General features: G+C 43.7%; 2 protein-coding genes across 2 annotated transcripts; both read right to left on the reverse strand.

The window, feature by feature from the left end:
* Positions 1–1,885: 1,885 nt before the first annotated feature.
* On the reverse strand, positions 1,886–10,828 carry slc35f1 (solute carrier family 35 member F1). Its single transcript, XM_079290270.1, has 8 exons — positions 10,713–10,828; positions 7,458–7,633; positions 6,862–6,989; positions 5,142–5,301; positions 4,847–5,003; positions 4,271–4,323; positions 3,989–4,143; positions 1,886–2,821 (listed from the first exon to the last, which is right to left on the reverse strand). Exons 1-8 carry the CDS (start codon positions 10,805–10,807, stop codon positions 2,588–2,590), a joined length of 1,158 nt encoding a protein of 385 aa, XP_079146396.1. The 5' UTR covers positions 10,808–10,828; the 3' UTR covers positions 1,886–2,587.
* A 1,478-nt stretch (positions 10,829–12,306) lies between these two features.
* Positions 12,307–21,188, reverse strand: nus1 (NUS1 dehydrodolichyl diphosphate synthase subunit). Its single transcript, XM_079291258.1, has 5 exons — positions 20,361–21,188; positions 19,164–19,295; positions 15,731–15,883; positions 13,623–13,722; positions 12,307–13,467 (listed from the first exon to the last, which is right to left on the reverse strand). The coding sequence occupies exons 1-5, from the start codon at positions 20,758–20,760 to the stop codon at positions 13,377–13,379; spliced, it is 876 nt and encodes a 291-aa protein (XP_079147384.1). The 5' UTR covers positions 20,761–21,188; the 3' UTR covers positions 12,307–13,376.
* Between the last annotated feature and the right edge of the window lie 294 nt (positions 21,189–21,482).

A 21,482-nucleotide genomic window follows, 5' to 3' on the forward strand; every position in this document is an offset into this window, starting at 1 on the left:
GTCTCATAAAAGGTCTGGTAGTTTTGCTGCCCCCCATAGGACGACTGCAGCCAACACACTCCGCTCAGTCTTTACCCACAATACCAACTGAACATGTGTTCGTGAGTGGGGACCCTCCCTTAACCAGCAGGAAACAAAAACCTCATCTTTGTGTGACATAAATACATACACATCAAATCAACATGTATTCAGCAATTCCAAGTGAAAAAAATAACTCAAAGTAGTGTATAGGGTTTTTTAATAAATACATTTGTGAAGTATTTAAAATCAAGTAAGTAAAATAGCAAAAACAATAGTCCTTGAGCTTCTGGACCATTATTCTGAAGACATTCTGGGCGTCCCACCAGGGGCCCAATGACACAAGCAAGCTGGAGTTAAGACAATAGCTGGAGAAACAATAGCTGACCTTTAGTTGTCCACAATACTTTCTTACACTGTCTGGTATAACGTCTTCCAGAGGTCATCAGAGATTTCCCACACTTTGATGTCGAGCAAGTTTCATTCAGCAAAATCTTTAAACTCAATATTCTGCTATTTAGACTGTTCTTCCTGTTGGGATTGCCAAATTCAAGTGTTCAAAAGGACATTTTAAAATGTGACACTGCGCACAAAGCATGTGGGGCTGGGTGTTCTGACAAAGATGCTTTATTTTACAACAAGTAACATCATTGTAAGCACATTGTAGACAGCAACTCCGACGCACTACATCAAACAGGATACAAAAGGCCATTGAAAGAGGAGCGTCAAGAAAGTCCCTCGAAATAATCCAGACATGAGATTATAGTCATGAAGTGAACAAAGAAGCAGACCAAACCAAGTGAACAGCTTTATCCTCGCTCCGTTCAGTGACCCTGTTACGGCTCTCCTGTAAATCCACAGGAAAATGTATTGCTTCCAATATTAGGTTTCAAACTGAATTAGGACTGAAATAGGAAGAACAGACAAATAATACAAGGGATCAAATGATGCTCCTAAACCTTGAGCACACTTTTCCTCTCGTGAAACAGTCTCACGTTTCTCATGGTGTGCACACTAAGCAGTAAGAAGAACCAGTCAGTTGGATTTAGGGCATCTCAGTCTCATATAAACCAATAGGCAACATTCACACTGATGTTAATACATCTGGAAATGCACCATACGTGGACAACAGGGTTCAGTTCACGGCAGCGATTTCAGATTGGCCGTCCACAGTGAAATGCCAAAAAAAACGACAAGAACATAACCAAACATCTCGTTTCCTTCATTTTCAGCTGGTAAACAGCAGTTTTGGTAAGGATACGGGTTTAATACAACGCCAGCATATCAAACCTCCGTTCTGTCACTTCCTGATAACAGACTGCGTTTCATTAAAGCCAAACCAACAACACAGCAGTTTGCTCACGGCCATTCCTCGTCATGGTCAGCTTTACCTTACTTATTGTTGTACGTCTTCTGTGGCTCGGGGGGAGCTTGGTCAAGTCTGAGAAAATGGCATCATAGTGATGTCATCAGGGTTGTCTCGGTTTGGGTTTGGAGAATAATAAAAAGGCCGCATTACAAACAGGAGGTGTGGAGTTCAGAAGACTTGGCTGTTTATCAGGAAGGTTGGGTTTAATGGAGTTACCCAGTAGTTTTGATGATTTTATGATTATTTTTTGATGATAAAGTCGTGTAATATTGTCTATTGAAATAATTAATGGGAATGTTACTTCCAGGGCCAGTGGGTGCATTTCCATTCATCTATTTCCAGATATCCATTTTTAATGAGTGCATAAAACACCTGAGTGTAAATGCAGATAATTAAATGCAAGAACCCACCCCGCCACCTGAACAGACCCCAAAACAAACTCTGGAAAGATTTTTCGTCAGTTCAATGATTTACTTCCTGTAAATTCTATGTCTCAAGATGAAGGTAAATAGGCTGCTGAATGCTATTTTTGGTGTAAAAGTAGTCAAACTTAGATAAGACTAAATATATTTGTACCAGCCTACAAACCTTCAGCAGCTGATGCAATATATTTACATACAGCGCAGCTTTGCGTGATACAAAGATGGTGAATGGATTTTATGAACTGCCATTCATACTGTTCATAATTCATACTGTTGTTCCTCACTTGTGCCACTGCTATGGAAGTATTAACGGACTCAAATCTGCGTATTACTTACTAAGCTCCTCACTGAATGTGAGCAGGTGAATTTAGGAACACAGTAGATTCCAATCAGATCATAACAAAGTCAAATGAATACAGCTTTAACATATACACGTGTGAAGCACAAACATTCTTGACAGATATAAAAAAAAGAAAGTCGACTAAATACAGTAAAAGTACAATACCATCTATTTACATGAATGATCAGTCACTATGTCTACTTACAGTCTTTGTTCACAGTGAACTCAGCAGTTTCACTCACTTTGCTATTTGTTTTAACCACATTCTGCTTATTCATTTTTCAGATACATGTATTTGTCTTAACTCAGTACCTGGGTGATCACCCAGCTGCCCTGCTCAGGAGACCGGGTACAGCCAGTATATTTCTCTGTCTACAATTTTGGGCAGAAACTGGAGGCTGATTCACCAGCCTGACTGACTAAACTCCCTCCCAGATCTTAGGCGACGCGTACGGGAATCTCGTCCCCCGCCTCGGGACCCAGGCTGGTGTAGGTGACGGAGGGCTCCAGGACTCCAGCGCTGAGCGGAGGCCGGTCGGTGGCCTGCTGGCCGCCCGCGTTCCTGAACTGCTTGTAGACTCGCGGGTCCTGAGCAACGTAGGTGGACGAGGTGGCGTAAAGGACCAGGCCCAAGATAATGATGAAGAACGACAACAAATAGAGGGCCGAGAACTGCAACACAGACACAGACTCAAACATCGGAGCTGTATTTCTACACTTCTGCTAGTTTAAATCCTATCTTCTCCATATACATCAGTGTGTAAGGATCAATGACATGGAGACGTGATGTCGGTGTCCCCCAGGGATCTATTGTAGGCCCACTCCTCTTCAGCGTATGCATTCATGATCTGCCTTTAGCATGTATTGCGGATGATGTTCAAATATAAGCGTACATTGTTTGTGTATCAGCAGATAGTGTCATCTTAGCCCTGTCTCTCTGCTTTAAATAAACACGGTATGCATGTTGTGGCAAAAGCAAACCTAACCTAATGAGGCCCTATCTGTCACAGCCTTTGGGACTGGTATAAACCTGGGGCCTCATTACAGAAAAACATCTTGACTTAAGTTTCAAAGACAAATCCTATCTTCCGAGTTCCTAAACTCATGGCTGCGTCCCATCCTATCTCAGACCTCCTAGTTTATCATAACCTCAGAAATCCTAACTATAACTGTACATTTGATTATTTGATCGGCACTCGTCCTGTCATGCTTTGATTAGAATGCAGCAGTAGGCTACTCAAGATGGACAAGCCATGAAACCAAGGGCTCTTACTCGTCACTGGCTAGTGAGCTAGAGCCCCATGCCTCCTTCAAGGCCTCTCTAGAGCCATTAGTTGTTGATCAAATTCAGAATGAGAGTCTTGGCAGACGGGAATTTCAAAGCCACAACATACGGTTTGATTTGTCTTTCAATCAATATATTCCAGTGCTCTTGTTGTTCCCCGTCTTTATTGTAGTTGCCATAATGTTACAGACTTAATAACAATGCTGCTGACATTTTTGGCAGATATTTTGTATTTAGGACAGGGGCTATTTCTGCCATCCTAACTTAGGATTCCTAACTTGGGAAATCCCTACGGTAGGACGCTTCTGTAAAAAATTCCTATGCTGAGATAAGATAGGATTTGTGGTCAAAAAGATCAAAATCGATGCAGCAGAATGACGGATATTGTCTTCTTTGTTCCACACATTCTTCTTCCTTGTCAAAACCTGGCACCTACCGGTACATTGCCCACCACGCAACCCGAGCACTGACACTTTGGTCGCAGATTCGGATGTCTGGGCATCTTTGGACCTGCGTATCTCCAAAATGAAAACTTGCTGGCAGTTTGCTCTTACCTTGTAGTGAAAGAGGAAGAGGCCACAGAAGAAGCTGTACAGGTTGGCTGTCAGCAGAGAGAGATTGACTGAGGTGGCACTTGTTCTCTTTATCACCAACGGCATGAAGCTGTACAGGCCGAACATGAAGGCACTGAAACTAATGTACAGAAGACCTGCAGACACACAGAGGGAGCAAATGATTTGACCAGTTACTGTCATTACATTTCACTTACGTACTTACTTGTGTGTATGAATCCCCGCTGTGTATGTCTGTGTTTCCTGATGCATGTGCATTCTCACCTATCTGCCAGTCCCAGGGCACCCTCAGCAGCTCCTTGTGTTCCATGATGGCCCTGCAACAAACGCAGACATGAACCTCTGATGGCCATTTCCACGCTCAATTTTGTCTCATAAGATGTTGCAGCGATTCTTGGGGTTGATACCATTTGTTACACAGATTTTGTACAAAATGTAACAATTTTTGAACACTCAAACAGTTCAGGATCATAAATCCCTCCAATCTACCTCACTAATACACCAAGACTTCGAGGAACTCCATAGAAAAATTCCATGTTGTGATTTTGTGTCTAAAACTTTTGACATTAGGAGATTTCTGCACAAGTAAACGGGCAATTGGATGACAAGAACTTCTGTTGTGAAAACTGATCAGAAACCGCCTCATTGTCAATATACCGAGGAAAGCCATACAGACAATTTCAAGACTATCTCGGGACTCCAGTATGCAGATATAAGTTAACATGACGTCTAGCTTGAAACTCAACGTTGTACTTCCGTACAGTACTGTTAGTTAATTACTTTCCACCACTGCCCAGCTGTCATGAGGTGTATCACTCCCCATTACACACGCAAACTCACAGCTGGATGCCGCTGAAGAAGGATCCGAAGAGTCCCATCATGCCGAGGAACTCCACGCGGCTCAGGTTCTTCACGATGAACTCCTCACAGACGTTGGAGATCCCGTAGAGCGTCGCTCCGCCCAGGACCAAGAGGTCCCCAAACAGCTTCTGCTCTCCTGATTGATGAGGGAGAACGAAGATGGGGAAAGAGACAAACGTGAGCGAGACTGCAAGTCCAACAAAACCTGGCAACCTCCACATGTACCTGCAACCTGGCGTGCCGTGTATGGTCAAGAACGCGTTGGGGCACTCACCAAATCCTTGCTGCCGACCAAGCAGGATGTCAGCTCCCACCATGCAGCCGACACCCAGCAGACACAGTCCTGCGCCGACATAGTGGACGGCCTTGTACCTCACCAAAAGAAAGAACCAGGAGAGCAGCAGGACCACTGGGATGACAAAACAGTCCAACAGCTGAGCGGAAGGACGGACACACAGAGACAAACACATACAGGCATGGTGAGTTCTATTTATTCATGGTTTCAGTTAGATGTTTTCTTCCTCCTGGGTGGCTTCATCACTTCAGACTGGTGACCAGTAAACAACAGCAGCAGTGGGCTGGGAAATCACCGAGCAACAATGGACCCTCAGCCACAGCGTTTAACCATTTAAGCCCCAACTTTTCTTTCTTTAAAACCCTAACACCATCATTCGATCTACAAATTTTCAACCGGCTCAGTGTCACTGCAGCACGGACAATATGACAATATGACATCAAACATCTGAAACAGCAACGGGAGATAAAGACGCTCAAACCTTCGTTTCCCTGGGACTTTAAGGAGCTGTTGAAAAGGAGTGCTGAGGGATTGGTGGGTGGAACAAGCCTGTTACATGACGCTTTAATCTTCATATGGACATTAAGGAGAAGAGTAGGGAATGATGAAGATCTTACTATTTCAATTGGACTGTCCTTAATAGGGAAGGGTCTTTTGATTTGGTCTTGTTTTTTGAATGAAAGTTTGAAGAAAATTCTCTTTAGATATGTTAACTGTGTGCAACAGTACCATCTTCCTGCGTTCCTGATAGTCATGTTAAAAGCCTCCGGGGGCTCTGTGCCCGTCAGTCCTGCAGGGATGCTGCCAGATCTACACGGCCCTGGCAGAATTTCAGGGCTATTGATTTCTTGCTAATTTAGATCCAGGAATGTAAACCGATTCCTTTCTTCCAATTAGATAAGAGCCTCACTGCCTGCATCCAGCCTGAATAAAATGTCAAATATTGAATTTTTAAGGATGTATTGCATTACTTAAAGGAAATGAATTGCAAAAACGAACTACATCTAATGTGTGTTAATGGGCACGAAGCAATGTGAGCCTGTTAAATGTTATTTTAGTATTTTAGTATGTACCAAAAGATACTGTAGTATTGTACTACATTAGGTTAAGGGATTTGCAAGAGACAATTAAAAATACTAATCCCTCTTTCGCACCGTTGATTAGCGTGTGATGCGAGTGGACTCAATGAGTTGTCAACATGCATTGACCCATTCAGAAAGTGCAATGTTAAAGTCCAGCTGGGGCGGATGGAGATGCCGCGATAGTTCTGTCGGTATTTGGTTGTAAACCAAAGTATTTGATGAGGAACACGACTGTTACGTTTCATCATGAAGATAACATAAATGTCTACCAAATGTCATAGCAATACATTGAATATTTGTTGTGATATTTCAGTTTGTACCAAGGTGGTGGACAGAATGACACTGTTACCAAAGAAAAAAAGAAAAAATTATTAAATTGTACATGATATTGATAAGGCTCCAAATACATTGGATCCTACACTACCCACAATGCAATTCAATTGCACATTTTTTTGTTAGACCTCAGCATTTCTGGTAAAGGTCCATGTCTTTGAAGCCCCACCCCCAGAGTGGTTATTTGGTCAGACTTGACAAAAGTTTTACACACACACACACACACACACACACACACACACACACACACACACACACACACACACACACACACACAAACTCACCTGTACACTGGAGAGTGTGGTGTACTGGTAAGCTTTGAGCACCAGATAGTTGGCCTCGATGTCGATCAAACCCAGAATCATGTATTTCCACCAGCGCTGCTTCAGGATGGCCAGCAGGTTCCCTTCCCCTGGTACGACAGAGAGAGAAAGAGAATGTCGAAAGCCATGACAGTTTTTAGCTTCAACCCATCAGCCGCATAAACGCTTCTAGTGGAGTGAGGAGTGCATATTAATTGCATATTTCGTACGTTGATAAATTACCATTATTGTCCAAATCCCTGTTGATTTTCTGAATTTATATTTAAACCAACACACATCAAATAGCCTCAAAGTGGCAAAGATGTGTACACTGCTGCTATATGTGCATGTGTGTGCGCATCGACTCAAAGCTTATTATAATAATAATCTGTATTGATATTGGTGATTCTGGCCCCGGTGTTACTTGGTACCGGACGGGAACTACATTTGATGGTGTTGCCTGCTCCTAGTTTCAGCATACCTACAGCATTTACATCAGTACCACACACACACACACACACACACACACACACACACACACACACACACACACCTCTCAGTTTCTGTCCGTACTGTACCTTGCCTGACTGCCAGTGTGGTGGTGTAGACCAGAAACAGCAGGATGTAGTTGAGAAAGCTCTGGAACACCGGCGTGTTGGCATGGAATTTATCAGTCAGGTACTTGCTGGTCAGACTGATGGCACAGATTAACAAGGACAGGACCTGACCCAGGGCGAGGGTCACCAGCAGGTCCCTGCAGAGGGGAGGGTGCACGGGCAAAGGGTCGTCAGTGCTCCGTTGAGGATGATTTTACGTGCGTCAAATGCTTTGTGTTTAACACCAAAGTGATATGATAATCTCATTTACACATTCAGCAGTTACAGAGCAACATTATGAAGATATATCTAAGATGACATAGTTTACAAACAAGCCCAGGGGTCACTTTATTAGGTACACCATTCTTGTGTTGGTAGGAGCACCCTTTGTCTCCAGTATAGCCGGACTTCTTTGTGGCATAAATTCAACTATTTGCTGGAAACATTGCCGAGATATTTCATGATGTTGACATGTCCTCCCGCTGTGTCTGCAGATTTGTCTGTTGCCTCGAAGAATTTCCCTTTCCACCTCAGCCCAAAAGGACACGTGACTTGATTTGTCAGACCAGGCGACGTATTTCTTTTCCATTTTGGCCTTCGCAATCTTGGTTTTTTGCAACCAAAAGTGACACAAGAGGGTGGAGCTAAGTACAACCAAACGCTGAATAATTTATGCGACCAAAATGTTACAACTAACTTTCGTGAACTGAAAACACTGTGAAAGGGTTTCAGTGAAGACAAAACTGTCAACCGTTAAATTACTGGGCAGCCACACCCTAAAGCATCCCCTGCTGTATGGTCTGTGTGACTCTAAATGGAGCATCATTTACTGAATGAACATCATGCTGTACTGAAGAAGACTTGAAACTAGAGATTGAAACCATAAACTCATGTTTACAATGTTTACTGAGGTAATAAATCAAGAGAGAAGTAGAGTCAATTTCTCATAGACTTCTATACAACCAGACTTATTTTTGCAGAGTCGCCCCCTGCTGGCTATTAGACAGAGTGCACGTTTAAGGCACTTCAGCAGTGGATTAATTATGCCGATAGAAGGAAGCCGCCTGAGTAGAGCACCACTCAGCAGGGTTGGGCTGCTGTGGGGTTCCACTTCAAGGTTCCACAAGTTGTGTGCTTAGAAATGCTTCTACAACAGTCGTGATGTTTATTTGAGTGACTGTTGCCTTCTCGCCAGCGTGGCCAACTCTGGAGATCAGCCTGTCTGACATTAAACAATCAAATAATATTTGGTCTGAACAACTGAAACTCTTGACTCTGTCCTGAGATGCTGCCACATGACTATATGTTTGCATTGACGAGATTTGATAATGAAGTGTAAAGGGAAACCAAAATCAAAATCGATATCAGTATCAAACCTCCAAAACACAGTATTAGTTCGGCTCAAATATCCATAAGCTTCTGTTTGCAGTAGTTAAAGGGCAGCACACCGCAAAACTGAAACTTTGGCCGGACTAATTAAGAACTCTGATTTGTCCTCATCTGAAAGGAGGCGGATCATTTTGGCCTTCACAGCAGTAGCGAGCTGCAGCTAGTTCTTACTGGTTCTGACTGGAACCCTTGGTTTGGACAAATCTGACCAACATGAGTTTTCTAAGCAGGTCTTTTTCCTGCCCGGTTAACTGTGACTGAGATGTCCAAAAATAGTGGTGAATATCTATCATTGTTTTATATTTTTGTGTGCACGTACACTGTTCGGTTTGTTTTCCTTCCCTTGGCTGACATGTCGCCATCTGTGCTTGTTTGTGAGCCTGCTTTTATTCTGTCCGCCTACTTTTCATCAAGGATGTATTACAATAACATCTCTCTGTGTCTGTGGCTGCCACAAGAACATCACCCCACACACACACACACACACACACACACACACACACACACACACACACACACACACACACACACACACACGCCTGATATGTTGGTCTCAATTTCAGCTTGCAGCCAGACTTCACAATCACGAGAGGCCAGGGATAAGAGAACAGCAGATGGCAGGAAAGAGTATGAGACAGTAAGGTGGTTATGAGTTTCAAAGCGCACATACTGTACACACACACACACATACTGTACACACACACACACACATCATTGTAACGTGATGTCGTCATCACATGATCAAATCTAGACTTGACATTGGATAACGTTAATAGACATTTTATCCAAATATTCATCATTGCATACCGATACCAGATAACGGTCCGATACGGACTCAAATAGCTGCATCAGGTATCAGGGACAATAGGCCAATCTGGTATCAGATACCATTATTTTAATAGATAACAAGTCAGTCAATTTAGATTTTCTATATTTATTTTTGCATTTGGTTTTACAAAGTTAGGAAAGCAATGTTAAAGTCAAACCTGATGCTGATTGTTGTCCCACACAGTGAGGCACACAGCTTATTAATATTATTATTATGATTATTAACACTGGTATCGGATCGGTACTCGTCGACAACCAAAGTATCCCTTATTTGTCGTGAGAAAAACAGATGATTCATTTAATTAGTATTTGTAAATAGTACTTTTGTAATAGTTTATTTGTTATTGTTTATGTCGAGTAAGCAGATATTATTTCCCATAGATTGCTACTGACTACATTACCCCCCAAAAATGAAAAACATGATGGCGATCGGGTCGCTTTTTTCAAGCTATATGAATTATTTTTTGATCAGTGGCAATTTGCGAGTGCCCATCTCCCATCCAACCCCACCGGCCCCAGTGACACGCACTGTCTATGTTTACGCCCGTGGTAGGCGGCGAGAGATGTGTGCAACAAACAGTGAGAGTGAGGCATGTAAGTAAGTAGACGTGCAGGGGCAGCACAGCAGCCATTGTGCAGTACAAGCACACGCTGAGAAAAAAAGCCACCCATGGCAGCCAGCGGGCACCGAACCAGCAACACCCTGTCCGCGCTGCGCTCCAGCACCAGAAGGTGCACGGATGCCCAGTCAAAACGCTGAAACACATACACGCACACACACAACCCACACACACGCATGATGTGTTGTTCATGCAAAAGGGAAGATGCTGCATGGTTATGTGGGCACATCTGTTGCACAACAGGCTGCTGCTTCTTCTTGCAGCAGCAGCCTGAATATGATGTTACAGGTTGAAACAAAAGGTGTCCGCAGTGATGAGCTCCTGCTGAGCGTGGGGTGAATGCAAAAAAAGGGATGCTCGGCTCGGCTCGGTGCCGTCATCATCATCATCATCATCTTACCTGGTTAGGACCCTCCTGATCCGCTGGTAAAGGCTCGGCGCCGGGGTGCCCGTAACTCTGGGCACGCTCTCCACAGTGGAGACGACAGACATCATTCTATTTTTCCCCCCAGACTGAGCGGAGATCAGCGCATTCTGCTCCGGGGGAGGACGAGGAGGGGGAGGGGGAGGAGGAGGAGAGGGAGGGGACATGAAGCAGGCTCACCTCAGCGGACCCTCCTGGTCTCCGGGTTTGCAGACCCGAGTTGCAGTTCAAAGGGGAATACACAGCGGCGCGTGGCAACGATGTTGTTGTCAAGGCGGAACTAACCTCCCGCATGGATGCGCTTCCCCTCACCCGACGAGAAACGACGGGATTCGGAACCGCGTCCTCACTGTACCACAAGGTGGCGTCCTTTTCAGCCAGACACCCTCACGGGGTGAAGACGTAATACATCAGGATGTGTACCAACGTCAGAAAGAACTACCTTCAAATGACGTGCCCACATGTGATTCAACATGTGTCTTAGCGTTGTGGGTAGTTTGGAGCAGAGCGGGGCTGTAGTTTGAATTTTATAATTGCACGAGTCCAAATTCCTGCCATGCCATTCCTCCTCCACTTCCTGTGTCCACCACAGTCAAAAACCAAGTTATTTTATTTATTTTTGCTCTATTTTTTATTGAATTACATGTATTCAATTCATATAACATGTAACAAATAAGTGAGAACAAAAATGAACAATAAGCTAAGCTGAGCCATCATCTCAGAGATGACGGCTCTCACCCAGAGAATACTATATCTGCCATGTAGTGATCACGTACCAGCTTTTTGTTGTGTACATGTGTGCACTGAAACTGGAAACAAAAACACACAAGTGCCCCAGAACTGTCCGTCAACAAGCCAAGAGCTTTTATTAAAAGGTTATCTACGTCAGCCCCGATTGAGACTGAGATAGTTGTGCACTAATATGAAAGGTGAAAGGATTATGTTGATGAGTTAGCATTTCTGTCCTCGAAGCCCCCCTTTAAGTTACCACAGTCAGAGAACTTTAATGCTAAAAGGGCCTTCGCTTCATATTACCATCCTGCCAACCGACTGTAATCCACAGAGGCTGGATAAAAAGTCCCTACAAAGTAAAAGTTCGGGTAACTTTCTCAACAAAAGAAAAGTTAAGATATGATCTCAGGCTGCAGGGTTTCATTTGTTACTGTGTCATAACGTGTTTTAACTTACTTGTTGCTGTACAAACGTTGCAACGCATGCCGGTCAAACAACTGATGACCGTTACTGAAAGAAAAACACGTGTGGCTGCAGCGCATTGTGGTTTATTGAGGGTAATGGCACATTTAAAAAGAAAGTTTTTTTTTTTTTAAATCCCTGTATGAATGCTGAAAACTCTTACGGCCTCAAGTACATTTGTAGCAGAGATGTTCATGTTGCAGTTCACATCCATGTCTGTCCACAATGTCATCATTTTATCCTATTCGATATTTGTGTGAAATTGGCCCAATCAGCACGAGTTCTTGAATTATGGCCAAAAGTCAAATTTTGTGAGGTCACCGTGACCTTTAAACCACCATATTCTAATCTGTTAACCGTTGGACCAGGTGGACGTTTGTGCCAAATTTGAATTAGATATTCGCTCGAGGTGTTCCCCAAACGATTACGTGGACAAGAACGGGACGGACGTGAGGTCACAGTGACCTTAACCTTTGACCTACAAATTCTAATCAGTTCAGGTTTGTCGGTTGTGGCTCCGGTGGTTCCTGAAACATCACGTTCACAAGAATAGAAAGAATGGACCGACCGACAACCCCAGAAACATGACGCACGGGGGCATAAAAAACAAACGCAATTAGAAATTTGCCAGTTTTGTTCTCTGGCAGTTTGAACCAGAAGAACATTTTAATATTTCCAAATGAAACAGATTTTTTGATCTTTTTCCACAGCAAACATTTTGTCACAAACCTCTGTATGCGTCTGAAGCAACACTACGTACAAGCACACGACTGCGAACTGGAGGCCACCGGGACAACAAACACAGAGCCACATGAATTTCTCATATTTACACATTATTAACCGCTCTGTCCCTAAGCTCAGCTTCCGCCTCCCGGCCTCATGTGTGGTTGGGGGTAGTCGAGATTCTCTCCGAGGCGCAGCTGTATTTCCGGCGGGTGCCCACGCGAAGACGGGCACAAAGCCTCGTTTCTTCTTTTGTCATCGGCTGAGTGAAGGAGAGTCATTTTCCAAGTCTACAGCAGAAAACAGCAGCTGGAGACTGAATGGCAAACAGAGAGCCAAGAGGGTTAGAGAGGACACAGAACAGGGTTTTGTGGAACACCGAGTCTGTGCCGACAGTCCTCTTATGTCAGTGTGTGCGTCTCCGATGTGCTATTTTCTCTTGGCTTTGGAGAGCGTGTTCCAGAAGTCCTGGAATGTGAGTTCATTATGAGACAAGAGCTGGTGGCAGGAAGTGAGCCAGCTGGTCTCCTGGTCTTTGAGCTTGTCTTTTGAGTTTGTTAAAGTCCCAGGAGATGGACAGAGTTGGGTAGAGAGGAGACGTGAGGGACACGGCGGATCGTCGAGGTGTCACCGCATGTCCAAACTCTCCTCTCGACTGTGTGAAGCCCCACACCGCTCTCCTGTTTGAAGAGCCTGACACTGGGGGTGGGGGGGGGGGGCACATCACTGGCCCAGCCGCTGATGACAAGAACTGAACCGCTGCAGGACACCCAACAGGTCCTCATAGGAGACATTTCTGTGGGAGGGCAGGGAGCTGAGGACACAGAGCATGACACACACTTTAAACACATCCAGAGAAGAGAAGAAAACACATACCCGTACTGAGAGCTAAACAGTGCCATCTACTGGTCATGTTGAAGATTGTTTTTGCTTTCTGTTAGTGATATTAAAGTTCAGACGGCAGCTTACATGAATTCAGTGAGTCTGATGTGCCAGGGGAGGAAGCCCAGCGTGCTGTCCACGGGACCAAACATCACCACCAGCTCAGGGTCTGGGACGTTCTTGGACTCTGAAACGAACGAGCACAAAGGCATGTCATCAGAAAGACAGATGTGTCCGGATTAAGTCTTTGTATGAACACAGCAAAAAAAACAAGAAAAAAAGAGAAACCTGCATTTAAATAGACCTAATTATGAAATGGTGATGAGCGTGACGCGGTGGGTTCTGTCCAGTAATAAGTGTGCAGAACTTTTCTTCTCACATTTGAATACATTTGTGAATCTGGATCATTATTAGTGAACCGTCGCAATTGATGGAGTCGTCGCTTCCATCCAGCTTTTCTAATGAGAATACCCACATAAAGATGTCTGGGCTGCAGACAAATTGTCAAAACAATGGCGTCCTATGTCTTCTAAACCGCTTTTCCTCAATGGACAACATCACAAGGTTGAAGAAACATGTGAAGGATTCATTCGGACTCAGAAATATGACTACGGCGGATGTTATTGACGTTATTGCCGCAAGGAATTGTGGGGCGGCACCATCTCCTTTCCTTTGGTAAAGCATGGTCCCAAACAACGTCTCCCTGTGCCTCCGGTCTGGAGGCTGAATTGAGACCGGTTCACACTGGAACATAAAATCAAGCCTCCTTCCACAGCAAGTAAAGGGCTTGAAATGAATCCGTGGAGTATCGCTTCAGCAAACTATCCGTGGACTAATAGTCTCTCCTTTTGCAAATGATTGCATCATTTCGATGAGCGGATTCAGGTCTAGTTGCAAAGGAGCAGAGCTTGGATCCTCATCACTTCACTGCTCCACTCACTGAGTGAACAAAGGACAACGACACACCAGTTTAAGGCAACTTTGATTACCTCATTTAATGAGTGATTGTAGGTGAGGTGTAGGTTTATAATCCAGAGATGTGAATGAACAAAGTTCTTTCATTATAAATAGATGCACAACACAAACAACAATCTTCAGACAGATTTGTTGGATTTGGTGTGACCAAGATCCACAGAGAGCAGAAGATCTCAGCGCTCTCTGTGGACTGTGATACGGTGACACTGCTCCTAAACGCGGAGAAGTACGGGTGTGTAATTTATCAACCCGGACGATTTATGCCCACTGAATGAAAGCACATAAATAATCCCCGTCAGCAAAATATAACAATAGGACGACAGTATCGGCCGGTCGATTGTCGTTTTGACAATAATCCGCTGACTGTCATATTGGCTTCATATCAGCTCCGTTGTAACTTTCACTACAGATTCTGTATCTGAGAATATGTAACATACATTGATTACAAAGTGATCAACATAAACTACATGTAAAAAAATAAGAAGCCTAAACCAACTGATATTTTGTTGAATTGAAGTTAATCCTGTATCTTCTAGTGACTTTTTTTCTGTAGAGCTAGTAATAATGATAATATGTTGACGATAACGATGATAGTTTTTTATTTGAAATGAGTGCACTGCAGGGTGCAGATTTACTTCAGCAATCAGGGACAAGAGTCAGACAACAACCGTGTGAACTAAATGCTCATTCAAGTTCAGGGATTTTGTGTAAATTGCTGTATATTATCATATGCAAAAAAAACAAAAAGACAGCACGATGTCGGCACTATTCATCAGCCGCCCTGCTCTCTAAATATCTGCATCGGACATTGAAACGCCCATGTTGGTCGACCACAAGAAAAGAGAATACTATGACACCTGTCCTCAACAGTATGCTGCAGATAAGACACAGAACCATCAGTCGCTTCCTTTAATCAACCCAGCTGTGTACACACCGGTGTGTCACTCGAAGTGTGTCATCAATATGGGCATTTGAATTGGTTTTGTGTGTAGGTTGCTGCGTAATGCGGCAAGAATGTAATAGAAAATATAAAGCTGAGACATGCCTCACTGTCTGTATCCCAAACACAAGATGCTTTCATTGTGAGACACCAGACAAACCAATATAGGCAAAAACAAACAACTTTACTTTTACACACACACACGCACACACACACACACACACACACACACACACACACACACACACACACACACACACACACAGTCATGAACTGGTACCTCTTAGCAGCACATCCAGCATGGAGACGCTGATGTCTTTGGAGCTCCTCTCTTTGTTCTCCACAGAGCGACAGAGCTGCTGCGCTGCCTGGACGATGCTCTGCTTCCCGTCCTCTGGAGACAACACCTTCACTGTGGGGCTGCAGGAAACCACTGAGACACACGCACGATTGAAAGTCTGAGCATGATGTACCATCACAGGTAGATGGGGGGGTCCCGGTCCTGCATCTATACAGCAAGTCGGACCGTCGCTGATGCTGAAGCTCGACCCTCGTCCCTGGGACATGGCACCGTGAGTGATTTTCTCGTAACAAATAAATATTTTTAAATATCAAAAACAACAGAGTGGTGTTTCTTCTCTATGAAACCATTCTTGACCGAGCGTTCAGTTTCGTTGGCTACAGGTGACCAAATCAGTGGTCAAATCGATGACACGATCATAACGCTGTGGAATTTGCATTGTATAGAATGAGAAGTTCACTTTAAAAGGGGAGGGAAGAAATTAGAAAATGACTCGCAAGGTAGATTAAAAAACAAACGAGATACATTCCACTAACAGGAATGAGGATATCAAATTAGTGATGAGAAACAGACATAAAGTCTCGGTTGATGATTTGCATAAAAAGCTGCAGACATGTTTCGATATTAGGGGCGTCATGATTCTCCAATGTTGTTATCTAGATCTACCAAAAACATCCAAAACTAACTATAGTATAAGTATATGTTTTCATGCAAGAGCACTCATCCATATAACACAATCCGGAGAAGAAGCGTTTTACTGGGAGATATTTGGGGAAATTTCCACTCAGGAAACAAAGTACCACTTGGGGATAACATATTTGCAGAAGAGGCATTCACATGAATCACTTTCTGGCCTCAGCCCTTTGTTGTTACATGTTTACCTATACAAGAGTGTTCGAACGCTGATCAACCAGAGTGACCACAGTCGATAGGAAGTACACCAATCCTACAAGAACGTGCACGCTGCCTGCGTAATGAGAAAAACCTGCTCCACCCGACATCATTATCGAGGAAACTACATTCCATTTGATGGGTTCATGGGGAAGAGACTGACGCCATATGATTGAGACATTCAAATATCAAAAAGAAAGTCACCTTTTGCCTGACAGACACAAATAAATTTCCCCCAAATGCTAGCGTGGTGCAGAATTCTTACTGCAATAACAGCATTGGTCTTCGAGTTATGGTCTCCATAACAACTCTAATATTCTGTTCATTGTACTAAACTAGTGTGAGATACAAACCTGTGGATGTGGATTGTTGAGGGCTAGCTGGCCGTGTCAGTTTCTGTCTTTTGTGTCCTGGAAGAATATCCTCAGAAACTAGTCAGAGGGCACAAATCCCACTCATGAAATTTGAGGAGCCTTCCCGCAACATGGGCGAGGGCTGAGGGCTGTCCCATTGACCAACAGGGTACTCGAGGGCTCTCTCGCAGACATTTTAGCCCTTTTTTATGCACTTTTCTTAAGCCTGCGTTTCTGCAGACTTTGTCTGAGGGAATTACCCACAATTCATAGGGTTGTAACGTAAAACACAGGTGTAAAAAAAAGAAAGAAAAAAAAATGTAAACAAATAAGAGGACACAAAGCCTGGCGATTTACACAGAAACATTAAGATGGTATTAAAAAGAAAATCATAACTCAGAGGAATGCGAGCAGACTATATTGCCTAAGACCACGCAGAGGAACGCAATCCTCCCGTCCTGGTACTGATCCAATAGGATGACAGTGGAAATGAACTAAAAACTAAGCCTGTAGTTTGTGCATACAGCCATGTTTTCCGTCATGTTCCCCTTACTCCACAGTCTTCTCCTCACTCTCAAAATAACGCAGTTTGTTAAAATAGAAAGATTTTAGGGGCTTTGGGGTCATTTCATCCAAAGTGTTTTGAGGAGGCGAATTCAAACGGACGGCAACTTCATCGTGTCAGCCAGTTCATTCAAGCTTGCACTTTGCTCTGTAAATGTTGTGCCAACGCTCTATTTATCTGCGTGGAATGAAAATGACCCGGTGGCAGCTAGTGCAACGGTAGACATTCCTTCAGCTTAGCGTATCACACTTCAAGCTTTTCAAAAGCGGGACAACAAACCCGAGGGACATATTCTTATATATGAGGTTTCAGTGAGCCGGCCCATCACGAGGGACAAGAAAGTGAAGCAACGAATACTCTGCCTCGATTGCAGAGGTAAATCTCACGCTGTGCCGAGGACAAGTCAGCAACACAGCTGAGCGGCAGTGAATCTCTTACATGCCAAGACGTCTGACATAAAGCGAAGATCACATCTAAACTGTGACCGACTGAGTGAGGCAATACATGACTTGTGTGCAGATTTACTGGTGTGAGCTACGGAGACACTAGATTATTTTACAAGCATGTCAAGATTTGAAAAAAAAAATTAAAAAACAGAATTGAGGACTATTTCACTAGCGATTGAACTGGTCCTCGTACAAGATGTCACCGCCAACTCGTTGATAAAACGTTCTGTTTGCTTTAAGTCTGTAATTTGTGCTTTTACGTTATTATATTTGCGCTTCTTGGTGCTTTTATGTGTAAATCTTTTATGCTGCCATCTTTGCAAGATTATAATTCTCAACGGGACCATAAATAAAGCTTACATAAAATGAAAAATAATATTGCGTGAGTAACAAAGTGCACTAAAGTAACCAGGTTACTTATGCTGCGTCGGTCCTGACTTTTTCAGAAGGGGGTTGAACCTTTTAAGTTGCTGCTGGTTTATTATTATTATTTGTTGTCTTATGCTCTCGCTCAATTTGAGGGCAAGTATGAAGCAAAAACGGTGTCATATTGATTAGTCCACGCCCACATGCACTATCACATATTGGCCCATAACTCAAGTTGTACTTCAGAGTGAGGAAATACATTTGGAAAAGCTGAGCTTGGTAAGTCGGTAAAGCTCCAGAGACGACTTCTTTTCCGGGTTCCTCCACGATACAGATTTTTGGATGAATAACTGTGGATTTGAATACATAAAAATACTGAATTTAATAAACAGCCAAATGTTCGATGGTGGAAACTAACAGATTTATTCACACTTCTAGAGGCTACTTTGGGTTGCTTTCTGTTACAGTCGGACGTTGGAGTTATTTTAAATACAAGGATGCATCACTGATGTAATGATCTCTCCTTTCATTCCAGCCGCTCCACTGTTTATCCCGTTTGCATATTTGTAAAGAGCCGATTAGGTGTGTACATGGCAGAGAAATCGGCCTTCTGCAGGAGGAGTCTTGCTGGGGAAATCAGGTCTCCTTAATCCCCTACCGAGACAAGGGAGATCACATTTCTCCTCCACATGACATTTAAGGAATCAGTTTACCAGAGAAGCCTCGATCATACCGAAGTGCATGTAAACGCACCGACTAAAACAGTAGAGCCAGCTGTGCATAATCCTTACCGTGGTGCTGGTGTTTGTCACTGCTGTTGCTTAGGAACTCCACGTTGTATTTGGATCCATCTGCACCCAGCAAGTCCTGCTGCTGCCTTACTATCTCCTCCAGCAGACGGGAGTTGTACTTGCGGAAAATACCTGAGTGAAGAGACCGATGGGGATGAGCACATCATTCAATCCAGAATAAATAGAAACAAGGCAATGTTACAGAGGAGTCTTTGACTTCATTCAAAAGGAGTGAGCATGCAGGAGAGGGAATATGTTAATGTCCAAAGTAATAAAGCAGGGTTTTACGTGACCAATTTGCATCATGTGGTCGGACTCAAAACTTTTTTTTTAAGCAGGATGAAGCTGCTTTTGGGATGAACCAGTCTATTCCGTTTGAGCCCCGCTGATGGATCCCAGTTTAGCTCACAACTTGTTAACAGTTTGTGAGCTAAACTGGGATCACGCCCCGACAACACGGCCTTACATCTGCACGATGGACCTCTAGAAGAGGCTGGAATAAGTCACAGGGTCCCGAATCGAACCTCAGAAATAAGCCTCGTGTGGACGGAATGTTGTCAATACTAACACTTCTGGTCCTTGTGTGTAAATACATGTTACAATGCTACTGCTACTGTGATGATTATATCAAATAATCTAAACCTGGATGATAATTTAGACCCAAATAATAAATAGCAGACTTTCCAACAGGCTTCGAGGAATAATAAAGTCTCATTTCTGTTTTCCACGAAAGGAGCATCGTCTCAACTTTTTTTACAACTGACTCATATAAAGTGGAACAAACCAATATAACTTCTACAGTCACATGACGTTACAGAAATAAGACTGGGGAGGAAGGGAGGATCATTTTTCAACTTGTATAAACTATGGTGAGATGAGTGGACCATGCTAACTAATCAAACACAAACGACAGGGTGTCTGTAAACGATGACATGAGGAAACGATTGCGTAGTTTAGTCTTCTAGACTGAAATCTGTTCAGTGACAGCAAAACCTGTTCATCTGAGCCCACAGTGCAGATACGCACACGTTGGTTTTATTTAATTAAAAAGACATGCATTTTAAATCTATGGGCAATGGGAGAGCGAGGGAGCATGTTTAGTTGGAATGTAACTTAGATAGCGGTGTGGCTACATTTGTCCAGCAGAACCAGCAGATAAACCGAAGAGAGACGGGTAGTAAAGGTAGAGATGTTTACCGTGATGATCATAGACGCTGACATAAGAAATGCCGACAGCCATACACCAGACCACCAGGCTTGCTATGTCCGTATAGCTGGGTTCTTCTTCCGTTACCAATAGGCCGATGTGGACCGGCAGCTTCTCCAGAGACTTGCCGTCAGACAGCCACCGTGGCCGGCGACCTGCAGTGCGGTTTCCAGTCACGGGGTTAGCGTTAGCATCAGGGTTTTGATTTAACTTCTTCTGGTGGTCCGGAAAACCAGCCAGGGCTACCGGTAGCAGCAGACCGGCCATCGCCCGCTCCCACAGCCGCCCCTTCCAGCTCCGAAGCCGGATACGGAGCCAGGCGACGAGCGCTCTGTTGATGTGGACCAGAACCAGCAGTAGCCGCCATAACAAGCCGTAAAGCAGCGCCATTAGTGTCCGTATTCCTTGTAAGAGCCTTAAAGGATAGTGGTCTGAATGTGCAGCACATGCGCTTTTCTCTTTAAGTAGTATCTGCCTGCTAAACCTGTTTCATCGCTGCCTGCAGCTCGGTCCGCCTGCCGCCATCTTCCTCTTTCGTTGGCAACCCCTGACCTGTGAACCCTCTGCGTGATACACGGAGCTCGCTGATTGGATGAGATAAGAGTGACGTACTGCTAAGAGCCGCCTTAACGAGTATCAATCCGGGCCACGAAAGCGCAACACTGAATAAAGTGGGGTTTCAGAGTTTTTTGTGGTATATAAAATATATATTATTTTCAAGAAAAACAATAAATAGTCGTGTCAAAGTAAAATTATACAATCAAAAATTAAAGAAAACCTATAGGGGTTGTGTCTTTCGACGGATCTAAGAAAGTGTAAAATGTACAGGAGATTAAAAATCGAGGTTAAAAGTGAATAGGGGCGGAATATTTGCACCATTCATCTTGGTTTAATTAGATCGATATTAGATTGTGGGCATGTGTGTTTTGGATGAGACAGATTGTAGCTCCATTTATCTGGAACAAATAGAGCAAAGATAAAGAGTGTATTTTAAATTCACATACAATAAAGACATATACACAAAGTCAGTAACACTTAAATAATAGCATCAGTTTAATAAGTGACCTGCAGTGGAATGTACCACCCACACAATTACAGTACCATACTTTCAA

This window comes from Melanostigma gelatinosum, assembly GCF_949748355.1.
Source record: "Melanostigma gelatinosum genome assembly, chromosome: 19".
Taxonomy (NCBI): Eukaryota; Metazoa; Chordata; class Actinopteri; order Perciformes; family Zoarcidae; genus Melanostigma; species Melanostigma gelatinosum.

Excerpts from the sequence above, each read along its gene's own strand:
- nus1 (XM_079291258.1), bottom strand. The coding sequence starts at position 20,760 with ATGGCGCTGCTTTACGGCTTGTTATGGCGGCTACTGCTGGTTCTGGTC. Across the intron at positions 19,296-20,360 it reads CAGCGTCTATGATCATCACG|GTATTTTCCGCAAGTACAAC; the intron begins GTAAACATCTCT and ends CTCTTCACTCAG. Across the intron at positions 13,723-15,730 it reads GCTGGATGTGCTGCTAAGAG|AGTCCAAGAACGTCCCAGAC; the intron begins GTACCAGTTCAT and ends CGTTCGTTTCAG.
- slc35f1 (XM_079290270.1), bottom strand. The coding sequence starts at position 10,807 with ATGATGTCTGTCGTCTCCACTGTGGAGAGCGTGCCCAGAGTTACGGGC. Across the intron at positions 7,634-10,712 it reads ATCAGGAGGGTCCTAACCAG|GGACCTGCTGGTGACCCTCG; the intron begins GTAAGATGATGA and ends TCCCCTCTGCAG. Across the intron at positions 2,822-3,988 it reads TCTTCCTCTTTCACTACAAG|TTCTCGGCCCTCTATTTGTT; the intron begins GTAAGAGCAAAC and ends TCTGTGTTGCAG.